Source organism: Lagopus muta, chromosome 7, assembly GCF_023343835.1.
Source record: "Lagopus muta isolate bLagMut1 chromosome 7, bLagMut1 primary, whole genome shotgun sequence".
NCBI lineage: Eukaryota > Metazoa > Chordata > Aves > Galliformes > Phasianidae > Lagopus > Lagopus muta.
Genome location: NC_064439.1, coordinates 171,231 through 198,376, shown reverse-complemented (window position 1 = coordinate 198,376; position 27,146 = coordinate 171,231). Strand labels below are relative to the sequence as shown.

General features: G+C 49.0%; 1 protein-coding gene across 5 annotated transcripts in view; it reads left to right on the top strand.

Moving 5' to 3' along the window:
• The window catches only part of SMARCD3 (SWI/SNF related, matrix associated, actin dependent regulator of chromatin, subfamily d, member 3), a 251,183-nt gene that overhangs the window by 173,061 nt on the left and 50,976 nt on the right, over positions 1–27,146 (top strand). Inside the window, exon 1 of one of the 5 annotated variants that reach the window (XM_048951411.1) lies at positions 16,256–16,559. The exons of the other annotated variants lie outside the window; for them this stretch is intronic. Within the exon in view, the coding sequence (XP_048807368.1) occupies positions 16,482–16,559 (78 nt within the window). The 5' untranslated portion in view covers positions 16,256–16,481. Of the gene's footprint in view, positions 1–16,255; positions 16,560–27,146 lie in introns of those variants that run through there. 5 annotated transcript variants of the gene reach the window in all.

Sequence of the window (27,146 nt, the reverse complement as noted above, 5' to 3'; positions counted from 1 at the left end):
GTGGAGGGGTTGATTTGGATGGGATCATTTATTCCATGTATTAAAGATCATTTATTCCAACCCTGCTCTGGGCTGGCTGTCCCCCACCTGCTCAGGTTGCCCAGGGCCCCCATCCATGGCCATGGGCACCTCCAGGGATGAGGCACCCGTTGCTCTGGGCAGTGCCAGGGCCTCACCACCAACGTGAAGAGTTCTGACTTTAGCACCTTTCTGTAGGGGTGTTTGTAGTAATCAACATGTCTTTATTTTGTCATCTGCATAAACCACGAGCATCTTCTGTGACTTATTTCTAAGTACTTAACAGAAATGCTCAGTGTCAACAACTACCTATGTTTTCATATCTATCGAATGAGATCTGAATCATAATCATTTCTAGGACACTTTTGTTACTGAAACACTGTGTAAAACTCTTCTGTTGCTTTCAACTTTGCATCATTGTTGGTCTTGAGTCAATTACATTAAGTTCTTCAACTGAGAGCGAGTTACAGCAGAGATTGCAAGGTGAACACTGTCCATGTCATTTGTATTACTTATTTACTCACCTCTATTTTGATTATATCATTACTTCACTCTAAAAGAAGAATCTTGTATGATTTTGTCATTGTTTGTTGTGGTTTTGTGTTTTTCCTTTATTTTTTTGATTTCCAGTAGGTGCCCCTAACTGATGAGCTCCCCTGTGTCGCTCATTTTTCTTCTTAAACATAAGCGACTTGGAAGTGTTATCAATACTTACTATGTCGTATTTTCAGTTTGGAGCACTTTGCTCTTTAAAGAAAAGTGCTGTGCATATTTTCGTGATGATTGCTCATACTTGTAGGATACATGTGTGTATGGAAGTCATGTTACTTGAGGTCAGTGAAAGAGCAAACGCACAGGCACTACTGCCTGGTATTTATATCTGTGTATGTCCTGAGCTGGGAGGAGCAGGCAGCGTTCAGAAGGCTGTGCTGCCATCAGCCTCACCGTGGGCCAGCAGCGTGCCCTGGCCTCCAGGAGGGCCAACTGCATTTTGGGTTGCATTGAACTCAGCTGGCCTTCTGTCACAAGAGGTGGTTGTCTTGCTGGGATCAGGGCAGGAGCAGCCACACCTGGAGTACTGTGTGCAGCTTTGGGCTCTGCTCCTGGAAGCACTGGCAGGATGGGCAGGGATGGCGCAGGATGGGCAGGGATGGCGCAAGATGTGCAGGGATGGCACAGGATGTGCAGGCATGGTACAGGATGTGCAGGGATGGCGCAGGATGGGCAGGGATGGCACAGGATGTGTAGGAGTGGTACAGGATGTGCAGGGATGGCGCAGGATGTGCAGGGATGGCGCAGGATGTGTAGGGATGGCACAGGATGGGCAGGGATGGCACAGGATGTGCAGGGATGGCACAGGATGTGTAGGGGTGGCACAGGATGTGCAGGGATGGTGCAGGATGTGCAGGGATGGCACAGGATGGGCAGGGATGGCGCAGGATGTGTAGGGGTGGTACAGGATGTGTAGGGGTGGTACAGGATGGGCAGGGATGGCACAGAGCTGCCCCAGACAGGACATGAGGAAAATCTCTGTGCTGTAAGGGTGGTCAGGCACTGCAGTAGGCCTCCTGCTGAGATGGTCAGTGCCCGTTCCTGTCAGTGTTCAGGAGGCAGACGGGTAATGCCTTCAGTGGTGTGCTGCAGCTTTTGGTTAGCCCTGAGGCGCTCAGGACTGGCTGGTCTCTGTAGGTCACTTCCAACAGAACTTTCACATTCTCCTGGGGTGGTTGCATCATTCTCTTTAAAAGGCATTTCCTTACCATCATCTCTTGATATCTGCTGCCCCACAAAGAGTTCCTTCACTTTGTGCTTCATAGGAAGGCCAGGCTATTAACTAGACACTTGTTATCATGTCACACAGACTTGCTATGAGTTAAGGCTCCTATAGTGCTATGTGTTCATTTTGATAAATGTAGTTCTGTTGTCCAGGAATAGAGATGCCCATTCCTTCAGGTTTTCTTTTCCTTGTTGTAGGGAAGGTAGATAATACTGTCTCCATTTTGAAAGCAGAGACACTTGGGTGCCCAGCAGGGAAGCGATAGTGAAAAATAATTGAAAATCCAGGCGTTGTTGTTGTAAGGACATAAATGAGGCACTGTCAGCTCGGCACTGGCTCCTATCTTCCTAGCAAGCTATTTGTGGTTCCTGCTTCCTTTTTGTTTGTAGGTTGTTTTTTGTTTGTTTTTGTTTTCAGTCCAAATCAGATGATGCGGTTCGGATAGTTGTGCCCACCATGTCACCTTTCATTCCAGTATTACCTCAAAGTAGCACCTCGTAACAACACACCGTACAGATAATGGTTACAGCTTTCACTTAATTTACCACCCACTTCTGGTTTTTATCTTCCTGTGTAAAGCCAGTGACAGTGATGAGATTTTTTAGCTATGATAGGCTCAGGTACTTCTGTGGCTCAGAGCTCCCTTTGGGGAAAGCTGCTTTCTGTGCACTCCCTGAGGACCTCACGGGGCTGTGTGGTGCACAGGTGGATGCTGTCTATTTCTTGTCTGGTTCACACACTTGCTAACAGACTGCATCAGTTGATCAGCAGCAGGGCTGCGCTGGCACTGAGGTTACAGAGTAATCCGAGCCCTTGGATGCAGGTGGAAATACGTGGCAGGATACGTAAGGTGATGGAATTAGTGCAGTGATGAATATTGGGTAGGGTTACATTTTACCGGCCAATTTGGACTCTTTAGATAGTTGATTTATACATTGGGTTCTTTTTAATGCTCATAATTTTTAGTAGACAAACATGCAAGGATCATATAGTGAGAAATAAACAAGGATAAATTTGTATAGGTGCAAATGGCCTTTGGGATTGTGGTAACAGAGGAATGAAAGCTGGGTCCAAGAAGGATGCCGTTCTTGGGACATGACTACATTTTACTGTAATAGAGGTTCCATTTCAAGTAGCTGTGCTTCAAAAAGCCTTCTGGAGTATGGAAAAGTGTTCAGAAGAGACACGTAAAGAGATTAAAGGTGTAGTTAAAGCTGTTTTATAGTGGGTGGCCACAAGGACTCACTATATTTGTTTACCCGAGAGAGAGAGAGGGGTTTTGTCCTCATCTTGAAGAACCTCAGTGAGGAAAATAGCTTTGTTTTATCTGAAGGCACGAACTCTTGATCAGATACCCATAGCAGGTAGCAGTTAGCATGCAGGATAGATCTGCTCCTATCCGACCCTTCCTCTGTATCTGTAAGGTCAGGAAGATGACCTGGGGTCCCTCATCCTTCATCCCTGCCCTCAGAATTGTCTTGGTCTGTTGGGCTCTTGAGTCAGTGTTGCTGTTTGTGGATGAGGGCAGGGTGGGTCAAGGCCTGGACAAGTCTCAGCGCTCTTTGGAGACGTTGTGATCAGGATCTGCTGACAGCAGACCGCTGGTGACAGCGTATCCCACAAGCAGGCGCTGCTGCAGAAGGGCGTCCAACGTGCCTTTTTCTCAGGCTGTTCATGCACGATGCAGCCCAGGGGCTCTGAGGTCTCCCTCGGAGCCTGGAGCTCGTTCCTCCTGACTGTGAAGGTTAGCACTGCTCTGTAAGCTCAGATGTGAGGGAGGAGGAGCCCTCCTGCCGCCAAGGGTCCCACGTTTCAAGGCTTCCCCGCGATAGCATGCTCCATCCGCTAGCTCTCTGACCGCAGTCTCCATCCGTTCTGCCTCCCCCCATCAGAAGAGCAGGGCCCGCTGCTGCACAGCACTGTCGCTCCCCACCCGGCCGGTTTACTTTTTGTCCTTCCCCTTTTCTTTTCCATCTGAAAGGGCAGATGAAAGGTTGTCTGAGGGAGGAAGGGACGCGGGGGAGAGCCGCTGTCAGCCGGAGCCCGCCGCCCCGCCCGGCCGCCCCGCAGCGCTGCGGTCAGTGCCGGCGGCGGCCGCACAGCGGCAGTCTGGGACCGCGGCTGCGAGCGCGGCCTGAGGCGCGGCTCCGAGAGCGAGAATCTGCGCTTCCTCCGGGCGCTGCCAGCCCGAGGCCTGCAGTGCTCAGCCAGCCCTCTGGGTTTGCTTTTTCCTTTCGATTTTCCGTTTAGAAATAGCGAAAGTGAGGGAAGGCGGAGGAGAGATGCGCTGGTTTTGCCACCCAGCTTCAAGTGCAGATCGGTACCAAAGGAAGTTGTTGCGCTGCGTGGTCGCTCAGTATATGAGAATAATTACAGTGGTGGGGAGGACAGAGTCCATGCACGTGGAGGTGTTCAGGTTGGCTGTGTCATTTTAAATGCTGATATCAAAGCCAATTGTTTGGGGGAATGGAGACACTGCACCTAAGTGCTAAGAGCAGGTGCAAAAAGGGAATGGGAGGAGGTGGTGAGTGGGGAGGGAGGCGCTGGTGTGAAACTGCTCCTGTCTCAAGGATGCTGCAGTGCATTGGGGACCGTTTGCCAGGCTCAGAAAGCAGCGCTGTGTCTCCTCGGCAACAGGAAAGGCATGTGTCTGTTCCCATGGAAATGTGCAGAGGGCTTTGCAGGGAAGGCTCTTTTCAGAGCTCAGCAGCACAGGCTGTGGGCTCCTCTTTGGTTGAACCTGAAGCAAAGGCGGTCCGCACATCAGGTGTCTGATCCTGGAGCCTCCCAAGAGCCAGCTGTGAATAGCGGGGTGCAGCTCCTAGCTCCCCGTGGTAAACAAATGAATTGTGCACTGTTGTTCCACCTGAAGAGTTCCTTCCTCAGTCACAAATTGCCACCATTGAAGAGGTGTCTGCAGCTTACTTTAGGAAAGCAGCCAAAGAAGCACCAGGGATTCTTTCAAAGGAGCAGGAAGACAAAACTGAAAATGGGGAAACAAAGTGTCTGTATCTCAGCAGTCCTTTCTGATACCAGAAGGGAGAAAAGAAAGGCTGTGTGAAAACAGTGGTAAGTCTGCTTGTACTACATCCACCTAATAAGAATCTGATTTTACACACTGTATGCAGCAGGCACCGCTTCTTCTAGAGCTATTGTGATGGTCTTTGAAGGGAGCAAACTTAGATTTAGCAGGGATCAGAAGCAGGGTCCAACAGCAAGAGATGGTAAATAGCAGTGCATTATTTACCTTCTTTATCCTGATTTGTCCCCTAATCCCAATCTTCTAAGGTAAAAAATGCTAGCGTTTTCACACAGCCCCAGAACTGTAGGGGTCAGAAAGAACGTTTGGAGCTCACCACTTCAGCCCCCTAAAGCAGTTCCCTGTAGCAACTACACAGGAAAGCATCTGGGCGGGTTTGGGTTATCTCCAGAGGAGACTTCCCACCTCTCTGGGTTCTGTTCCAGGGCTCTGCCAACCTCATAGCACAGAATTTCTTCCTCACATTCAGATGGAACTCCCTGGGCTCCAGTCTGTGTCCAGTGCCCCTTTGTCCTGCACTGGGCACCACCAAACAGAGCCGGGCCCCGTCCTCCTGACTGCCACCCTTCAGATGTTGATCAGTACTCATCAGATCCTTCTTTGCCTTTTCTTCTCCACACGGTCAGTCCCAGGGCTCTCAGCCTTTCCCCATCATTAGATGCTCCATCTTTGCAGCCCTCCCCTGTGCTCTTCCAGTCAGATCCTCAAAAAGGCCAAAGTCTACTCTTCTGAAGTCTAGGATTGTGACCCTGTTTTCTGCTCTGCTCCATTCCCTCATGTTCCTGATCACCTCCATCTTCTGGTCACAGCCGAGGTTGCCCCTGACCTTCACTCCTGGGCAGTTCCTTCTCGTAAGGATCAGGTGGAGCAGAGCAGAGCAGCTCTGCTTGTCTGCTCCTCAGTCATCCCTGTTATGAATTCATCACCAGTGTTTTCCAGGAACGTCCCTGACTGCCTGCGCCCTTCTGAGTTGTCCCTTCTTCACATACTGAGGTGGTAAAAAAACTGAGGTCCTATGAGAATAAGGGTCTGTAAATAGGAGGATTCTTCAGATTGTTTGCCTCTGTGGCAGACACAGCTACAGCACCACCATACTCCTCAGCCTGCTAATTCTGACCCATGCGCTCGCAGCTGATGCACCTTTCACAGTCACACAATGGCTGAGGTTGCAGGGGACCTCTGGAGCCATCTGCTCCCACTTCCTGCTCAAGTGTATCCACAAGAGTACTTCACTCATACCTGCTCTCTACTATGCTTTGTCTTTGGGTCCCAGCTGCAGTCAGGATCCTCATCATTTTTAGCTGGGAGTTTGCTACAGGATCAGAAACCGTTAAAAACTATTTTCATTGCACATAATCCATTCTTCAGAAGCTGCCAGACAGAATGGAGTCATTTTCTGAAGGGATTCCAGGCTTTGGTTTGAAGTATCAGAGTTGTGTCCTGCAACCGTGCAAGAGGACAGATAAATCAAGTTAACATATAAAGGGGGAAATAGCAAAAAGCAAAGCCTTTAAAAAGGCCACAGTAAGGTGAGGCTGTAGGTCTATAGCTGAGTCTTTGTTTCTAAAGAGGGTTTGTGGCTGATGGATTGCAGCACTTGTTGGAGTTAAGTGACGATAAACAAATGGCAAAGCTGTCATGGGGGGTGAGGTCATCAAATATGTAAAGCAGGGGCTGCATAAAAAGTGGATTTGGGGATAGAATTGCAGTGGTGAGACATGCAGTGGCAGGAGTAGGGCTGGGGGAAAGAGGGATTGACTCAAATGGCCGCAGGAGATGGAGAAACTGAAGGGAAAAAAAAGGGGGTTAGCATTAAAACAATTGGAAAAGTGGAAGAGTTGTTACAAATCAGATGAAGGAGCAAAGGAATCAGTTGTGTTACAGACAAAAGAAGCTTTTCTAAAGGGCAGAAATAAGACAGGTTGTTTTTATGTTTGTGTTCTTTCTCTTCCAGTAGCCTGCATCCCTTATTTCTTATGAAATATTGACTTTCCATTACATCAGCTTTATACTGTATTTTTAACTTTTTTTATACTTATTTGCATTAGGTGAGTATCGTACTCCAGATTGATATCTGGGATTTTAGGTACAGAAATTGAAAGAAATCATTTTCAATTTTTTAATCTTTGGGCTTATGAAATTGTAGAACCCTTCCTCTGTACATTAGCAGATATTGACTCCTCAGTATTTGCTCTTGCTTTTATAACCAGCCTTGCTGTGCAACACGTCCGGCCCATCTGAAGCATCTGAGCGCTGGGGCATCTCTGAGGAATGAAGCACACTTGCTTCCCAGGAGAGAGCAGGGCAGCCAGAATTCCCCACAAGCACATTGCTTCTATGGTTTCAAGTTGCAGGCCGAGTATAAATTGGTCAGGAAACAGGTGCTGATGATGGGGTGTGCAGCATAGGAACTTGGTAGCTGTTCAAAACAGGCACAGCAAGACAGCTGCTCTGCTGGGTGCGCTGCCCATCATGGTGCCTGCTGCTCTCCCTGTTCCTCTGCACACTTCTGCTATTTCCATCTGCAAACTTCATTTGTAAACTGCAAGGGCCAGAGGCCGTGTTGTTTTTATCTGTACCACCAAGAAATCGTGGGCCAGAGATGCAGCTGATTACCTTGAGTGGGAAAACTGTGACAAAGTGATGTAACCTACAGCAGGTAGCTCTGCTCATTGCAGTTCACGTAGAAGCACTTCTATCTGAGCCTTCCCAGCTCACTGTTAGCATGAGCAATGTGAATGATTTATTGTGCAAAGCGCTGCACACCGAAAGGATTCCACTGATGCTTCTTCTAACCCCAGCATTTTTGAGGTGTGCTGCAACTAACGTGTGCCACCCTATTTGTGCATTGTGCCCTTGGGAGCACAGGCAGGGTGTTACTGTACGGCTCAATGACCTCAGTGCCAAATGGAGTTCATTGCTGCAAGCCACAGCCTGCCAACCTGCCGTGCCTATTATATGCTGGGAGAGACAAGGAGGGAAACCACTGCCCAAAAAAAGGCTCAGCTGAAAGCACTTTGTCCAGCTACAGCTGAGCACTGTAATCATGTTCCTGTGCCACGAGCAGCTGTGCCTGATTTCATGTGTATTTATATACCAGGAGAATGGAAAGCTGGAAGGTTTAGAAAATGTCCTACCTGCAGCTATAGGGGAATTGCAGCTCCTTCAGGACTGATCTTCCACTGCTGTCTTGTGTTTTTCCAGCCAAAATCTCCTGATATTTTAATGCCCATTCAATTTTGTTCTCTATTGACTCAAATGGCTGTGAATCTTTCCCCATATCGTCTCACGTAGATCTCTGAAGATGGTAAAAAAAGAAAGAAAAACAACTGCAAATAGACAAACCCCTGCATAGAGCAGCCATCCCCAGAGCAGTTGGCAGCTCCTCGTCTTCCACCCATTGTCGTACCTGTGACATTTTGTTTCTAACCTTTCCCCTGGGTTTGGTTTTGTTGGACGTGGTGTGCGTTGGATGCTCAGGATTTCACACACGTTTCCCTGCATTACATTTAAGTTGCTTTTGCCATTTTACCACTGGCTGCCATTTCTCAAAGCTGTTGATGTGTGCTGTAGCAATGGACTGTTTGAGATCACAATTCCCTGTTCTCGGGGCTCATCTTTTCGTACCTTTGTGATTATTTTGCCAAATGAAATAATTAAAAAAGTCACTTGGGCTCATTTTGCAATGTAGTTTTTTGGGTTTTGTTTGTGGGTGGTTTTTTTAAATAATGACCAGTGTTACTTATTGCTCTCAGCTCCTTTGTGCTCCCAGATTGTTGTGATTTTATTCACCTAATAACGGTTCTGCTAGTGTAGCTGAAATGAGAGGTGAATTTATTGCTGTACGCCAAGATTGCTCTGTTCTCCTTCTTTGGTTATGTGCCTTCTGCAGCCTCTCTGTGCTTTCTGAGATTGTCATGTCTCACATATTTTTGTGTATGAATGCATCCCTCAGTAAGTGTGCACTCATTATTGATTTACTCAAACTATAGATTCTTTTCAAATGCTCTTCAGTGAGACCAGAATATAAATAAAGCATTATTAATCAGGAGGGGCTTTCAAAAAATATTTTTTCCTAATAAAGAAAGAGGAAATCCAGTTTGTTTTCCTGTATTACAGATGGGCAAAAACACTCAGCATTGCACTGCTGCAGTGCTAAGTCACTGTGTGGCCGAGGGGAAAATAAAATAACTGAGCACAAGGAGGACATAAATGGGAAAAAGGAGTTGTGCAAGTTTACTGATCTGATGCATTTCTGGCTAATTTTCAACAAAAAGGAATACATGCAGGTCTTATTTGGCTGCACCCCAGTGAAGCCTTTGCGACATGCTGTCTGAAAATGTAGTTGAGATTCAGGAGACAGGAAATAATAGGAGAATGGCAAAGCAGGTAAGGAAAATGAAGCCAGAGCACAAATAACAGGAAGCACAGAAATGAAAAGCGTCTATGATGGAAATTATACAGGGGTTGTTGGAGCAAGAGGGTGAGTTGTCATACCGAGCTGAGTGGTTCTGAACACCAACAAGTGGACATCGGTCTGCGATGACAGTGCAGCTCACAGCTGTGCCCTCCAGGGCTGCTAGCAGGAGGCAGCACTGTGAGCTGAAGGCTCACCTGACGGCAGTGAGACAAACAACCCTGTGTAAGCTGCAGCTGAACTGCAGCAAATGTGGAGTTGTCACTGTCATAACATGGGGGAAAGTGGTTGTTAATGTTGGAAAATGTGATAGAGGGTTCTGCTGGGGAGAAGTGTCAGTGCCATGCCGTTACATGGCCTTTGAGAATATAGGTGCAGTCCTGTTTACCCATGTTCTAGGTAGATTAACTGGGGCTTATGTAAGAAAACTTGATGAAATGATAGAAATGGACATTTCTGTTTGAAGAGACCAAGTATGAGTCTCACTTGTTTAGCCTGGCAAAGGGTGACTTAGTGCGGGCTGTGATTGCTGTCTGTAAATGCCCAAACCAGAAATGTTAAAGAAAGTCAAAGTTGATGAAGGAGCAAATGACAAATAGCCAGATAAACTTAAAAAAAAGGTCATTCAGATAGCTGTTATTTTTTTAGCAGCTTCCAACAAGGCCAAGGCTTAAAGTGCAGTGCAGTAAATGTCTGAAAAGATCCCGTGTGCCGTGGCTGCTGTTGATTACACACACCAGCCTTACTGGTCCAGCAGTTCCCTGCTCTGTGTTGGGTCCCTCTGTGACTGTGGGTGCATCCTTCATGGTGCTGCTACCAAACGCTCCCCAACCCATCACTCCAATCAACTACCATACCATACCTGCCTTTTTTTTATTATGGAGTAATAAGTATTATGGATCTTTTTCTCCACCTTTTGGCATCCCTGCTGCTGTCTGTGATTACTCTTAAGATAATCAGGACATATGTTTTTAATTATCCCCTTCCTTACCTCTGCAGTTATGTTTGGAAACTCTGGAGAAAGACAAACATTTTTCTTTGCCTTTACTTACTTTTTATTGCCTCTATTTCAAGCCTCTTCTTTCTTTATGCTTGCTACAAATTGCTCATAGGATTTCTTCATTGCAAATAGATTTGAAAACCCAATGTAAATGTCTAACATGAAGTGATGTGTCTATAGTAGTTATGTAGAGTGGTAGTTGAAGGTCAAGGAAAATATGAAAGGCCGCAGTATAAAACCTGGTAAGTTTCAAGGGGAGCTGGCAGCAGTCAGATACAATTCTTTTTCCAACACCAAAACTTCAAGGGACCCTTTTTGATCACCTTACACCTGTTTTGAAGCAGAGCTGTGAAGCTGGTCAAGGGGAACCACTCTGCATAGAGACAGTTGTATCTGTGTCTCACAAAATTTCGTGCAGTTTGTGGAGGCAAATAGGGCAAAAGGAACCATTGGGAATCGGCTCATCGCCCCTCCTGCTCCGTGTCAGAATCAACACCAGCTGCATCATTCGAAGCAGATGCTGTCTGACATCTTCCTGACGATCTTCAGTTATGGAGGTCATAGAATCATGGAATCCTTAGAGTTGGATGGACCTCTGAACGCCATCTAGTCCATCTCCCCTGCACTGCACAGGGGCACCACAGCTGGATCACGTTGCTCAGGGCCTCATCCAGCCTCGACCTGAAAGTCTCCAGGACCGGGGCATCAAGCACATCTCTGGGCAGCCTGTGCCAGTGCCTCACCACCCTCACTGTAAAGGATTTTTTCCTCGTATCCAACCTAAATCTACTGTCTTTGAGTCTGAATCCATCCCTGATGGAAAAAAAATCTCAGATCATTTCTACTTTTACTGCTGTACTCTTCTTTAATATCTGAATCTTCCTGGGAGAAATCACAACCTGTTACTTCTTGCACTATGAATATGCAGAGTAGCTCTTCTCCATATTTGCAGCAGCCTTGTGGCTGTTGTCTTCTCTTTCCCTCTTTGGGCTTTAAAGCTCTTATCACAATTATGTTTTCCTTGAACCATCTTCATTTCTCCCACACATATTTTCTTTCACACACAGAGCCCCAAACTGCAGAGAATAGTTTGGCTGAGATGCTAACAGTGCGTAGCACAGCAGAAGGATTGCTTCAGAAGGGTTCCAATACTTGCAAAATTTAATTTTGCAGCCTCAGGGAAATCTTGAGCTGGGACAGAAAAGCAGTGTGGAGAAAGTGCACACAAAAAGTGGAGACAGGTAGGAATCTGGAGAGCCATTGTCCCTGCTTTTGTTCCACCAAGGGGATGAGAGCAGTGGGGCAGCACTCGTTGTTCATGCTCACCTGGTTTTGTGTGTGTGTGTCTGTGTGCCTGGTGTAAGCATAGTGCTGTTAATTCATATTCAGCTTATGATGTTGTATCACCAAATATTTTCCTGAAAAAAGAAGCAAAAAACAAACAAAAAACCCAACTAAAATACTACCATCAGTTTTCTCTCTTGATGCAGTTGTTGATTCGTGGCTTGGTCTGAAAACCTGTGCTCTTCCAAACTCCATCCCCAGCTTTTTGGGATTTTAGTTCTGATTCTTTCTCACAATGTATCTGTGAGCACTACAAACCATATCTTGCTAGGAAATTTAATCAGCATGCTCTCTAGTTTGTTATGTATGTTGTTAATGAGAATATTGAATAATTCTGAACTCAGGAGCAGGTTACCTTTTCTTTGGAATACGCAGAACCTCCATCTCAGGGTATTTTCTGTCTCTTTTTTTTATGCAATACTGCACAAATTCCAAAACTGTTGAGAATAACGGAGATGAGATGCTGGGTCGCAGCCCCAGCGCAGGAGATTTGGGGGCGTTGTTTGGCAGCAAATTGAACAGGAGCCAACAGCGTGCCTGGGTAGCCAGGAACAGCAGCTGTAGCCTGGGGTGCATCAAGCACAGCCCTGCTGGCCGGCTGAGGGGAATGGTTGTCCTGCTCTGTGCTGCTCTGTGCAGCCTCACCTTGAGTACTGTGTGTGATTTTGGGCACCGCAGGACTAAAGGGACATAAAACTGTTAGAGAACGTCCAAAAGAGGGCTGTGAAGATGGGAAGGGTCCAGAGGGGAAGACGTGAGAAGAGCAGCTGAAGTCCTTTGGTTAGAATCGTAGAATCACAAGGTTGGAAGTGACCTATAAGATCATCTAGTCCAACCGTCTCCTCATCACCATTCCACCACAAGCACTAAACCACATCACGCAGGTTTGTTCAGCCCAAAGAGGAGACTGAGGATCGGCCTCACGGCATCTGGCAGCTCCTCACGATGGTCCACAGCTCCCTCACAGCAGCCTGAAGCTCTTTGTGGCTGTCCTACAGCCCCTCGTGGCCCTGCAGCTCCTCACAGGGAGTGAACGGGCAGCGCTGAGCTCTGCTCTCTGTGACAGCAACAGGGCCAAGGGAACGGTGTGGAGCTGTCATGGGAGGGTCGGATGGGGGGTGGGAAGGGCTGTGCCCAGAGGGCGGTGGGCACGGAGCGGCTCCCCGGGGCAGCAGCACAGCCCTGAGCTGCCGGAGCTCGTGGAGCCTCTGGGCAGCGCTGTGAGACACGGGGTCTGGCTGGCGCGTGGTTCTGTGCTGGGGGTTGGACTCGGTGACCCCGTGGTCCCTTCCAAGTCTGGATGTTCTACGAGTCTGTGCTTTAAGTTTCTGAACCTTGCTGACCTAAGTGACAATTGGATGAGAGAAACCAGGCCCTTTTAGAGCAACCCTGATGTATTTCTTTAACTGCTATTGATTAAAAAATTAATGCAGCTGCAAATGTATTCCTCCCCTCCCACAACTTGTGTTTCTGCTTTTTTAGCCTGACCAGCGTAGTTTAAAATAGCAAAGAAGTAAAAACAAACTAAGCAAATTTGTGGGAGAAAAGATGGCTTCCTGCAGCCCAGATAAGGAGGACAAATGTCAGCTTTCTTTGAAACCTGACTTAAGGACATAGCACCAAGTGAAGCTGAAGGGAGCAATGGAACCACTGTGCGCCCACTGCCCAAGAATGCACTGCAGGGTCTGTCTGTGCCACTGCCATCAGGGCCAGACGTGGCAGGGAGCTGCAGGGCAGCTGGGGAACAGAGAGACTTGGGTTGAGCCAGGCAGCTTTTAAGAACAACAGCAAATCACATTTATTTTCTACACTTTTGAAAGAAAATACATGGGGGAAGATAGGAAAAAAAAAAAAAAAAAAAGAATTTCAAATAAAACTGTATAGTTTTTCTCTGGAGAGAAGACATGCTTGCACTGTAACCTTCATCCATTTGTTATGTAAGTGCATTTTACACAAGTCTTCCTTCACAATATTGTGGGGAGTGGAAGAATCGCAGGAATTCAGTGTAATTCTCAGCGAGGTGATGTTGAGTCAGTTCCATCCATTTGTACCGTGGCTTCCATTTGGAAAAAAGGAAAAAAAGAAAAGAAAACAAGTTGTACTGCTTCCTATAGGACTGTGAGCTACAGTTGTACTGAGTAAGGGCTGAGTGCTACTGGTACGTAATTGTTGCCACTGAAGTCTCATTACGTGCGTGGCTACATTGTGTCTGCACCTCCCTCATTTTCAGGCGGCCGACCCGGTTACTCGATGTTCTCGTAACTCTCGCTATAGAGCTGCTGCAAACATCCAGATAGAGGACAGTACTTATTCCGCTGTATTCACTTGAAATCCGGTGGCATTTCCCACCCCATCCCGATGCTGCGGGATGTAGCCGGCTGCCGGCTGAGGCAGGAGCAGCTGCTCGCGTCGCTTTATCTGTAGCGGATCAAACACGAACGGAACCCCACCCCGAGCCCTGCCGCGGTGCTGCAGCCCCCGCCGCCCGTCGTGCAGCGCTGGCGATGATGGAAACGGGTCGCGAGGCGCCGCGGCCGCCATCGCCACGGCTCGGACGGGCGTGCGCCCCAACCGCGCCGCCCCGCGGCTCCTCGGCCCTCCCCGCACAGCGGTCGCAGCCCCGGGGCGCTACTGGGCGCGGCGTGGAAAGGGTTAAGGCCGTTCCCTACCGCCGCCCCCGCCCGCGCGTCCCCGCGAGGCCGCGGCTGACCTTCACGGAGCCGCATCGGGCACGCGCACCGCCGCCCGGGCCCGCGGGAGCCGCGATCGGTCCGACCGCGGCCCGCTGGGGTTCGGCGCGGAGCCGAAGGGGGCTCGGCCCGGACCCGGCCCGCCGCCCATCCGGGCTCGCGGCTGGCGCACGCCCTGCCCGTGCCGGGCGCGCCGTGGCCATTCGGTGCCGGCGGTGCTGGCGGCGGAGCGCGGGGGGACTCGAGGGGGGACCGCGCGCCGCGCCACAGCCGCGCCCTGAGAGCGCCGGGCCCGAGCTGAGGAGGCCGCGGGCTCCGGGGCCGAGGGCGGAGACGGGCTCCGTCCGGCGACCGCGGTGCCCTTTGCGGGCGGTGCTAGCGGGCCTTTGCCCAGAGCCTTCCCCAGAGAGCCGCGCTGCGCTCGAGCGCCATTCGGTGCCGTGCCGCGGGATGAGGGTGGGGACGCGACTCCCGTTAGGAGCGGGAATAGCGACGGGTACGGCTTTGTGTCAGCAGCGTTGCTGCGGGTGAACCGCTGCGTCCCTGCGCAGTGCAGTCCGCAAAGAGAAGGCAGGTCGTGTGCTGGGAGCACAAAAGGGCTCACGAGACGGGAGCCGATGTCACCGCATGCTTTTGGGACCTGAGTCTGGCAGGCGCGGGGCGCCGCCGCCATGCTGACACAGCAGCTCGGTTCCCGATCCCACGTGCAGTCGGTTCGGGTCGGCCAGAGCCGCAGCGGTTTGGTCCATGCCCCGAACGAGGCTGTGCTGCTGTGCTGGGTGTGTCTGAGCGAGCGGAAGGGGGAGGGCGTTGATAACAGCGCCCGCACGCCCAAACGCTGTAATTCCTGCGGTATCCCGCACGGCTCTGCCTGGGCTGGGGTCACCTTGAACATCAGCAGAGGCTGTGCCTTGGTCCCTGCGCGCACCATGCCGTGTGATCTCCATGGTCTGCTCTTCGCTGCCGGCCGATTCAGTGTCTTTCCCGTGTTGTTTTTTTTTTTTTTAACCACTGGGTGAGGGCAGCGATTTTATTCAACTCAGCCCGATTCCCTTCTATTTGCAGCCGTGCCAGAAAATTCAGAGTCCGTAGACAAGAATCTCAAGGAGAGGAACAGAACAAACCCCTCTCGTAGCCTGGCAACATCTCTATCACTGTATCACACGGACGGTAGACAGCAGCCCCCCGCCAGCCGCACGCACTGCGGTGAGCTGAGCCCCGCGGCCACGCTGCCGTGCCGTCATGGGAGGCGGCACTGCCGCCCGGCATCGCGGAGAGGTCATCGCCGCGCTCCATCATGGAGGGCCCCTTCCCCCAGCTGGGCCGCGGGGTCTCGGGGTGCTGCGCGGGGTTCTGTCCGAGGAGCCGCGAGCTGCGGCTGCCTAACGGCAGCTGCGGTATTCGCAGCGTCTGCGGCCGTCGATCACGCGGCTCTGTAATGGATCCGTCGTAGCGGGGCCGGAGCGCCCCGGACAGATCGCTCCGGGCGGGGCCGCCGCCATGCTGCCCGCCGCCCCGCTCCTCGCCCGCCCGCCATCCCCTCGCCCCCGCGCCCTCCCTGCCCGCTTCTGGCTCTCCGCCTCCCGCCGCCTCTGCTGCCGAAGGGGCCGTTCTCAGCCTCGCGCTCGAATCGCCGCCAGCGAATGTTTGCGCGCTGCCGGCGGTCCCCGGGGACGGGGCCTGGAGCGCGGCGCGGGCGGAGCGCTGCGGACGGGGGGCGCCATTGTTTCTCGGCGCTCGCCCGCTGCGTGTCCTAATGGGAAAAGTCCCCCGGAGCCGGGCTGGAGCCGCCGCCGAGGCCGCCCCCTCCCCCTCGCCCCAGAATTTACCATCCCCTGCGCCCAGGAGGAGCGGCTGCAGCTCTGCTGCGAAAGGCCGGGACGTGTTTTCAATTTCCCTCCCGCTTATCTCGGGTGTTTGGACAGAGAGGTTTAAAAAGCGGGATTTTCTGTCCCCGCAGAGTAAACACGCAGAGCCCGGCAGCGCAAACTATTTCTGGCTTATCAGTGGAGGAATGCAGCAGCTGAGGCCGAGCGCGAGTGGGCCGTCAGGAAGGCCCTGAAGGGGCCCCCTCCCCACTCCGCGCTATTAGAAGTGTGAGAGCCCAGCAGGACTCAGAGGGGAGAGTTGGAGAAAAAGGCAGAAAAGGGAAAGAAAGAGGAAGAGAGAGAGTGAGAGAGGCTGAGCAGACCCCGATGGCTACAGACGAAGTTACAGGAGGGGCTCGCAAAGCTACGAAAAGCAAACTTTTTGAGTTTCTGGTCCATGGGGTGGTGAGTCGGGAAAGTTAGCGAGCTGGCTGGCTCCGAATCGAGGGATGAGTGGAGAGCGGAGGCTGCGCCGGGCTGGAGCGGCCCCTGCAGCGCGCTCGTGGGGCGCCGCTCCCCGCCTCGCCCGAGAGCCGCGGGGCTGCCGGAGCACGATGTGACCGATCCGTTGCTATAAGGCTTTGTCTGGGGGGTTGCGTGCTGTGATTGCTGCTTTGATTCTCCATGCTTGGTGAATGGCATGCTTCTGAGCCTCGTCACGGTGCGGGATCTGCACCGGGTCTGACCCAAACGGGCTTGTAGGACACTTTGTTCTGTAAGCAAACTTGTGTTTTGAAAAGCAATTCTGATGCTAGTCCGATGCGGCCGTGTGCTGCTGCCTCTGGTTCTCGTCTCCAGCCTGGGCTCTGATGTATCCTCTGGCTACTTAACAGGTGACTTTCAGGGGCTTGGAGAGATTAGCGCTGCAGATCTGTGCCAGTCGATGGGTGCTCACCCACGAGGGAACGCCAGGTTGCCGCGCTTAATTAAAGGAATCGCTCAGGTCTTTAAAAAATCACCAGCTTTTGTTTAAGGAATCAGGTCTTTGATCTCCATTTAAGGGGATATGCTAACCTTGTTTTGCTGCCAGCAGAAACGATGTTCTTTACATGACTGATGGTTGGAAGCGACCACCATTTATAGCATTTGGATTCCTTGTGCTGATACACTTTTGACGAAATAAGACCCAGGAAATGCCGATGTTGTTCAGATGGAGACAGTCCCTGCGTGTTTTCTCTCTTGAGCATTCTGGCGCCTTCTGTGACACCTTTTTGAAGACATCTGCTGGGCGTTCCTGTACAAAGGAATCTCGGGAGCTCACTGCAGGCCTCTGGGTTCTCTCCATAACTCAGGCTAGCTCCAAATGTATTGGATCTAGCCTGTGTCCTGCAGAGCCTGGCTGTGATGAGCTTGCAGGGTGAAGGACTTTTAGATGGCATTCTGTTCTTTGAGAGCAGTGAGCAGGCAGTGTGGTGCCGATGTACATCAGCAGTCTGTTGCTGGATGGCAGATACGACAGAAGCAGGTGTGCAGATCTGTGGCAGTAGCTGTGCTATGGACATGTGAGTTCATTCAGATGGTCTGGCTCAGGGTGGCTGTAGCTGGGCAGACCGTGGGCATCCTGGAAGGGCTGTGCACGTGGGAGGCTGTTTCCTTTCCCAAGGTTTCTACTGGCACAACACTGCTCTTCCTTTGGTATCGCAAAGAGTTGCTGAGATAGTTGGATGAATCTGCTTCTTCCCCGGGTAGATATGAAAGGAGCCTGCCAGCCTCTTATGCATGAGCAGTGTTAATTCATACCAGAATTAATGCAGCAGAACTTGTTTCCGTTACTTGTTTGGATGCTACAGAAGTCTGACTTGTCTGCACGGACTGCTTTGCCACCAGCGGCGTCTCACTTGCTGTCTGCACTGCCTGAGTACCTGCATCTGTTCGCTTGTTACCTTTCCACTGCCTGTCAGTGGGAACAGAGTTTCTTGTCCGGCATTCCTTGCCCAAGCTCCTCTTGTAGGACCCTCTGCATCCCTCCTTGATGATTTCCTTTGGTTATGCTTTTGCTTCCATGCTTGTTCTTCACTTCTAGTTTCTTCCTGATCTCAGGTTCATTTTGATCAAAACAGGTTGAGGCAGTCAGTCTTCCATTGCTTACAAAAGACCCAAAGTTTCAACTTCATTTACCTGTTTACGTATCCTATGAAATAAAGGCGCTCCCCTGGGCGCATGTACTGCAGTCTCATCACCGCACGGCGAGTCTGCATCTGAATCAATTCCTTCAAAATTCAAGAGCAAACTTTTCCCGAATGCCTTGAAATCAGGCTGTGCCCCCACTGTGTCAGGGGAAATCTCCTCTTCAGATTATTAGTTTTTTATTCTCTCCTTGCCAAAATTGTCTGTTTTGATTATTGCAGGTATTATTATTGTTATTGCCTCCTTTTTCAGAAATAGGGGTATTAGACAGAATGTTGTGAGAAAAATTTTTACTGTTTGAGCGATTAAATAGAAAGGAGAATTTTGCAGTATTTACTGAGAGCTGTTGGGTTTTGGGTTTATTTGATCTTCCTGAAAACATGAATTCCTTTGCTAAGGTCGCTTCGCCCTTTGCTCTCATGTGTTCCATCTTGCCTTTGTTCTCCGCCATGCTGCCGGCTCAGGAGGTCTCTTCTTCCTTTTATGTCATGCAGATGGGGTCCCTCTGCAGTGTCAGAGCTGGTAGCGGTCAGAAGCCTCAGGTGTGACACTGCGTCCTGCCGGAGTCATTTGTTACACCTCTGCTGAGCGGTTCTTCTTGTCAGAAGGCCGCATTTCTGCCCGTTGCTCGTTAGATTTCCCTCACTCCCGGGCTGTGGATCGGGGCCTTACACACTCTATCTGTGGGAAGAGGGATTTTTGCACAGGCTTCATCATCCTTCGCTGTCATTTTTTCCCCCTCTGCTCTATTTCCGGAACTTTTATGGATAAATACAGCTTTAATGACCTCCTGCACGCTCCTATGTTTTTTATTAGTGTGTTTTGGACATTTTGGGCTGCCTTTATGACATCTCCCTCTGGGTATCTGGTTGTTTTCAACTCTTCTGACCCAAACCAAATTATTAATCTTCGTGCTGGGTGCTCCTTGGTTTCTGTCCTGGAGGCTCTACGTCAGCCTCTCTGTCGGCATCCCTTCACTGGATGTTATCTTTGTCCTTTGTCTTTTTTTCCTCCTTTCTTTCTCAAATAGGTATCTTCACGTAGAGCCTTGGGAAGATCCATGTATTTTGTCAAAGCTCTTGCCCAGACTTGTGTCCTTTTGCGACTCAATTGCAGAAATCCTCTCCTCTCTGGTGCTGGCACTGAGGCCTTTGCAGTGTTACCTTCACACAGGAGGCAGCTGAGGGGTTCATTTTCTTGTGTGGTTGTTCTGGCCCTTTTAAATCTGTTTCCCTGTCCTTTCTCTGTGCCCACTTTTTCTTCCTTCCAAAACGAGTCTTTTTGAATTCCGTGCACAAGCTGTGCCTATAGAAGACCATTCTGTTTCTTGGCTATTGGGTTTTTTCTGTATTTACCATATACTTCTCAGTTCATATCACCTTCTTTGTATGGGATCTAGTTCTTTGCTCTCTGTGTCGTGCTTGGGAAGCTCTTCCTCTTAACATAAGTCCTTAATAAGTCTTTTCTTATGGTTCCTGCTAATCTCTACACTTTAATAGTCATTATACCTCACTGCTGTTAATGTGTACAAACCTGCACATCACTTGTGTGACTCCTTTTTTGATCCCCATTCTTACTGTGTGGTTGTTCACCTCTCATAGAGTTTGACAGTAAGTTGAGGAGCTGTCTCACGTGAAACAGCATTTAATACAATGAAAGAAGGGTCTCAAAGCATACCATGATGTAAACATACTTAATACAGAAATTAAATAACTGAAAATAGGTTAAAAGACACATCTGATGTCCCAAGGACGTATATGGAGTGTTTAGTAAAGTTATGGGAAAAGGGGTGAGCAATGACTTTCATAAATAAATTTTGCACCTCCTCGTACACTGCAGGGTTTAAATGAGCTGTGACCATCCAGGAGGAAGACTCAGATGTCTTTGCAGGCTGCCTACTATGTGGCAGCAGCCACTGCTACTAAGAAAGCAAATTAAATATTAACTTCATTAAGAAGTGGGACAGGGGGGTGGTGCAGAAGATGCTGTAAATCAGTTGGAATGTACTTAGAAGAATATATTTTTTTCATGTTGATGGTTTGCATGACAAATAAGCAAAAGGAGGAGTAACCCAGATGGCAGTGACAGTGGGAGGGCTGCAGAGTCTTCATCAATAAGAGGCTGTGGAACTCGCCGTGAGGGGCTTTGTAGGAAGAACGTGTGTGTTTTTTTCGTAATGCCTTGGGATGGAGATGGATGAGGAAAGCTGCAAAGCCTCCGTTGCTGGAGGCTGCAAGAAACTGGTTAAGAGAGTAAATGTCTGTCAAAGATGATGGGGGCTTTGGTGATGCTTTATCGAGAAAAGGAAGGACTGGATGACCTCAAGGATTCATATTTCAGTTTGGCATCAAAATGGTGTTTATTCTGTTATAATGGGGAGAAGTAGAGGTGTTTTCCCCAAATTGAATGGTGATTGATTTGAAGTAGATAAAAGTAATTCTTTCAGCTGAAGAAATCACTACAGAAGTAGTGATGTGAGGAGAATATTAGGTTTGGAAAATTAACAACACAGATTTTGCTACCGAAAAATATCTCAGCATTTTTTTTATTATCACGGATTAAATACTATCTTGTCAGTGCCCAAACTCTAGAAGGGGTAGAAAGGAGCTTCATGAACAGTCATTTTTGAACACTTTGTTCCACTGGCCTAATACAGGGTGCTCTGTGCTAGGATGTTGTCACAGCACAGTTTCTGGAACACAGGCACTGGTTTGCTGCATATGCATTTCCTGTTTTATTAAACAAGGAGATGTTTGGGTTGAGCTTAAGGCAGCCTGGGGAATTCAGCGTTTGTTTGGGAAGGTGCTTGCAGAAGCCTGGTAGAGTCACAACGTACAGCACTGTAAAGCAAAAGCAAGCTGCCAGCAGGACCACAGGGCTGGTCTCCTCGCTCCGAGCTCGGTGCAGAAAAGTTCACATGTAATCAAGAAAATCAAACCATCCTAATTCTTGATATGTCTTTAATAAGTAGTTCATGAGATTTTGCAAAATGAGCTTGTTAAAAATATTCATGTTGTCCGTTGCGAAAAGTTCAATGTGCTGATAAACAGAGGTGCAGGGGTGCGAACGGTGTGTGAGATGTTCGAGTTGCTCTCCTGTTTCTTCCAAAAGAAACTGGAGAGACACGAATCCAGTCACACCAGGTCATTGAGCCCTGCATGCCCAGGCTCCTGGGGAGTAGCAGAAGACTGCATGGAAGCTGCAAGGCAAAAAATCAGCAGTACTGCTTCCAAATGCTCCGTGCTTTGTAGCTCTGGAGTTTTCCGGCCCAGAGAGATACTGCATGTTTAGTACCTCTGCGAATATTATTGATGGAGAGTAGTTCGCTGATATTTTCTTGAATGCACGTAAGCGTCCAGCAGGCACAGCGTTCTGTGTCAGGAAACTTTTGCAGCTTATCTCACGTGAAGACGTGCCTTGTGCTAGCAGCTGGTAGCCGCTGTCTGGTTCTTGTAAGGGAAGAGGCAGTGAGGACTTGATCGATCTCCTCCTCCTCCGTGACGTTGCAGAGCTCTGCGCTCTGTCCCCTCCCTGAACCGCTCCTTTTACAGGCTGGAAAGCACATTCTGGCTGTTGTTCCTCACACCAAATCCATTCCATAGCACATTAGATCACTGCAGTGGATGCGATCTGATTTATTAAAAGTAGCGAGCTGATGGAACTCAAAGGCAGTACGTTGGGTTTGCTGGTTGCAGTTCCAAAGGCTGTTTTTTTCTGTTTGTTTTTGAACTGTTTGTATCCAAGTGCTTTGTTTGAGGTTTGATATCTCGTTCTTCTGAGCTCTGGGTGGGCATGCATGAAATAGATGTTCCCTGACCTTTGTCTTAAGTCACAATGCACAGTTCTGAAAATGTAGTATTTTTTAAGTTAAAGATTTTTTGGATAGTTGTGCACATTTCTCAAAATAGATGGAACTTGGAAGTCACAGCTGTGGAACACTTGGACCCTATTTCTAGGATGTGAGTGCTCTTGGGAAATGGAAGGTGAATATGGCAGTGAGCAATAAGACCGAAAATATAGATGCTTCTGCTTACTAAATTTGTAAAAGATTCGTGAAAGATACTAAAAACAGGAACCCATGTGAGGTCACATCTGTAACTATCGTAGGGCAGGGGAGAAGCTGTCCACAACTTCTTTTGTGGTGTGAGTCCATGTGGGCTCATTCAGTAGGGCATTCTCTGCTGGGAAGCCATTTGTGCAGTCACCGTTCCGTTGCCATGAGGCAGAATCACCTTAGCTAAATTTCTTAGCTGTTACATACACTTAGTGACCTGCTCTTAGCTTGAGCATCATCTGAACCTCTTCTTGCTCGTACCTGAAATAAATTAGCAGCTGCTGTAATGTTATGTTGTAAAGAAAGGCTGCCCAGCCAAGGTAGCTCCTAGTTTTAGCTTCCAAACTACTCTGGGATTTTTGTTGCTCTTGTGAAAATGTATCAATGTATTTCTTAACACGAGGCCCGTAGTTGTTCACTGCTTGCCATCAGAATCCTCTTACGTGGTACCAAGGTGGACAGTATTTGCTTTTCAGAACTGTAGGATCCTGTATGGACACTCAGCGCTGTATTGCACTGCAGTGACTCCCAGCTCTCTGTTTAGCCCCTTTCCAAACCTTCTGTAGGTGCCTTTGCTTTTCCTGACACCTTCTTTTCCTCGTGCCCATCAGTTCTCCGTGTTTTTGTCCTCTCTCTGTGATTTTCAGACAGCAGCCCTCTTTTTATCTACATCAACATTTTGGCTGCTATGATGTTGATGATGCTTGAGGAAAGCCTTTGCAGTAGAAATTCACAGAAAAGCAGCTCTCCACTGCTGTCTCATTTCTTCCATCAGAAAGAAGTTCTCATCAAGAATGGCTTAGGTTGGAAGGGACCCTAAAGATCATCTGCGTCCAAACCCCTGATGTGGGATGTGTTGTCAGCCAGAGCCCCATCCAGTCTGGCCTTGAACGCCTCCAGAGATGAGGCACCCACAGCCTGTGCCAGGGATTCACCACCTCTGAGTAAAGAATTTTTTCCTCGCATCTGACCTAAATCTCCCTTCTTTTGGTTTAAAGCCATTCCCCCTTGTCCTGTCACTATTGGACTGCGTACAACGCTGCTCTCCCTCCTGTTTATAAGCTCCCTTTAAGTACTGAAAGGCTGCAGTGAGGTCTCCCCAGAACCTTCTCTTCTCCAGGCTGAACAAGCTCTGCTCCCTCAGCCTTTCTGAGCAGGAGAGGTGCTCCAGCCCTCTGATCAGCTTTGTGGCCTCCTCTGGATCTGCTCCCACATTTCTCTGTGCTGAGGGCTCCACATCTGGGCGCAGTACTCCAGATGAGGCCTCAAAAGGGCAGAGCAGAGGGGCACGTCCACTCCCTGCCCTGGTGTCGCTCCTCAGCTGATGCAGCTCAGGATGCAATTGGCCTTCTGGGCTGCAAGTGCGTGCTGCCGGCTCAAGTCCAGCTTTTTGTTCATCAGGAACCCCAAGTCCTTCTCTGCAGGGCTGCTCTCAGTGAGCTTTTCCCCCAGTCTGTACACATCTAGGATTGCCCTGACCCAAGTGCAACTCTTTGTTGAAACTTGTCAGGTTCATGTGGGTGAACCTGTTCAATTTTCAATTTCAGGCTTGTCCATGTCTCTTCGGATGGCATCCCCCCTCCCAGAAGTGGTGTCAGCTGCACCACTCAGCTTAGTGTCATCTGCAAACTTGCTGAGGGTGTACTCAATCCCGGCATCGATGTCATTGATAAAGATATTGAAGATGAGTGGTGTCCCCCAGGGGTCAGTGCTGGGACTGATACTCTTTAGTATCTTCATCAATGACATTGACAGTAGGGTCAAGTGCACTCTCAACAAGTTTGCTGCTGACACTAATATGTGGGGTGCAGTCGATGCACCAGAGGAACCTAAATGAACTTGATCAGCAGGCCCATGTGAACCTCATAGGGTCTGACAAAAGCAAATACAAAATCTTGCACCTGGGTTGAGGCAGCCCTCACTACCAATACAAGCTGGGGGATGAAAGGATTGAGCACAGCCCTGCTGAAAAAGACCTGGGGCTACTGGTGGGCTGGAAGCCAGACATGAGCCAGCAATGCGTCCTCAGCCCCAGAAGCCAACTGTATCCTGGGCTGCATCGAAGGAAGTGTGGCCAGCGGGTCCGGGGAGGTGATCCTGCTCCTCTGCTCTGCACTGTGAGGCCTCACCTGGAGCACTGCGTTCACATGTGGAGTCCTCAGTATGGGAGAGACGTGGACACAAAAGGGTCCACGCCAGGATCCAGCTGTGGTGTCTCTGTGCATTGCAGGGGAGTTGGAGTACATGGCCTTTGAAGGTCCCTTCCAACTCTAGGATTCGGTGATTCTAAAAACACCAATCCCCAGAGAGACACCTGCTCATCACTGGCCTCCACCTGGGCATAGAGCCATTGACCACAACGCTCTGGCTGCAGTTGTATCCAAATAATTCTTTATCCACTAAATAGTCAACTCTTCAAATCCTCTCTCTCCAAGTTAGAGATTAAGAGTGTGGTGTTGAGCCATATTTCAAAGCCTTGCAGAAGTCCTGGGAGATGACATCAGTTGCCCTTCCTTTGTCCACTGATGCTATCCTATCATCATAGAAGGCCACCAGACTGGTCAAGCCTAATCTGCCCTTGGTGAAGCCACGCTTGCTGTTGTGGATCATCTCCTTGTCTTGCATGTCCTTTAATGTAGCTTCCAGGAGCGTGTGCTCCATGATCTTCCCAAGCACTGACGTGAAGTTCACTGGCCTGTAGTTCCCCAGGTCTTTCTTTATCCCTTTCTTAAAAATAGGAGGGACTTCACCTGACAGCTGTGACTTTCCATATGTGATGGAATACAGCTTGGCAACATGAGGATGAGGGCAGAGGCCGAGACAGATCCTTATCCATAGGCAGTGGTACTTCACAGATCTCTGAAGAAATGTGATAGAACTGTAATACGTAATGTATTACGGCAACTTTTTTTTTATGTCAGTATTGTGAAAAATTCAATGCGTTGTCTGCTACTGCCTTCTCTTGCGCATGTGTTTGAGAGCAGAACAAGCCTTTAGGTAAGATAAAGTGCTCCTTCTACAACAGTTCAAATAGAGAAAGTGTTTCCATATCTGTTGGGTGCCTTGGGTTTTCGGTGGGGAGATGGCAGTTGCAGGAATAGTGCAGTATCTACATATGACGTAGGATACGAGAGTACAAGAAGTGAAGGGAAGGAGTGAGGCGCGTGAAGGGGTGCGATCAGATGAGCTGCCCGCGGCGCTGCAGCACTTGCTAGAGCTGGCTCCTTCTGTTTGGTCCTTTCAGTATTTCAATGTTTAACAAAGGAAACAGAAAGAAATTCAAGGGTGTCAGACTTAGATCAAGAGTAGGCCTGGCTTGCTGACCTCATTCTCCAGTTTTTAAGGTGTTCTATGTGGAATCAGAACAGGGGGCCTGCAGTGTGATCCATGTGGCCAGTCAGTCTCCATGGGGAGTGAAACACGAGATGCTGGGATCTTCACTGTTCTGAATGACTGTCAAATGTCCCGGGATGATCAACAGGCAACAGCAGGCCCCCTTATTTGGAAGAAGGCCACAGTTTGTAGATTGACAGACAACGGAAAGATCTTAAATACAAGCTCAAGTGTGAAGCCTGTTCTGGGCCATTTGTTTCTACTGCATTTGCCTGGGTCTGAAAGTGGGAAAGGGGGTGGCTGCTGTGTTTCAGCAGTCTTCATAGCTCAATGTTTATGAGAGAAAATGTTTTCAGCTCTGCACAGAGCCTCCATTTTGCCTGTTTGCTGCCTCCTGCTGCTTCTGTTCTCAGTGGCCATACCCATACTCAATCCCCTATGTGAATACTTGCTGAAGCCTGCCTGGCTGGCTGTGCTGCGCTCTCTCCCCTCGACTTTCCCTCTCTGTCCAAACCAATTATAGCTCTGGTTCTTTAGTGATCATTCCCCTTCTTTCTTCCTTCCTTTTCCTTCAGGCATCCAGGCACAAGGAATATCTAAGACTTGTAATGACCCGGGAGGGCCCTGAGCTGGGGCTTTGGGAACTACGGAGGATGTGGGTTGCTAATTTGGAGATGCAGCTAAGCACTGTTGCTTGGGGTTTGCAGCCACAATAGATGCTTTTTTACTGTAAAATTTAAGTTGGAGCATAACATAAGAGCAGCTTTTCTGGCTCAGAAAAGGTTCCCCTGGGCCTGCAATGCTACATCTAACAGCAGCTGTAGCAGATGGCTCCAGTAGGCAGTGACAGGGTGCTGTACAAAGCAGCAGTCTCCAAACTCCTTTGGTCTTGCATTCCTATCATTACTAATATGAACAGAGATTAAAAAAGAAACGAGACAAAGATGAAATAATCTCAATTAAATAAACATTTTTAATGGTACAAAAAATCTTTTCTTCCAGCATCCCGCTGCACCCCTTGGGGTGCACACGTCCCACTTTAGTGACCATGAGGATACTTTTCCCACATATTTTTTCAGTCTTCAACTGTTGATACCTCAGAGAAGTTTCTAAGCCAAAAATATTTTCTGTGTCTTTAACATCTCTTTGAAAAGTGGCTCCACAGACTCACTGCCCACTGTGTGAAACCACCCCATTCTGTCTATGGACCTGACTCCTTGTAGGTTCCTCTGTTTATGCACCAGATGGGACAGTGAACAGTCAGTCTCTATCTGCCCTCTCCAGGCTGCTCGTGATTTTGCAGAGCTCTTGAAAATGCCCGCTTAAGATTATCGTCATGATTTACTTTTACCTCATTAATATTCTATAACCAATTATTTATCCATAATGGATGCTATGGCCTCATAGTTTCATGAAAAGAATCTGTAGAGAGAAACACACAGATTCACAGAATTGTAGGGGCTGGAAGGGGCCTCTAG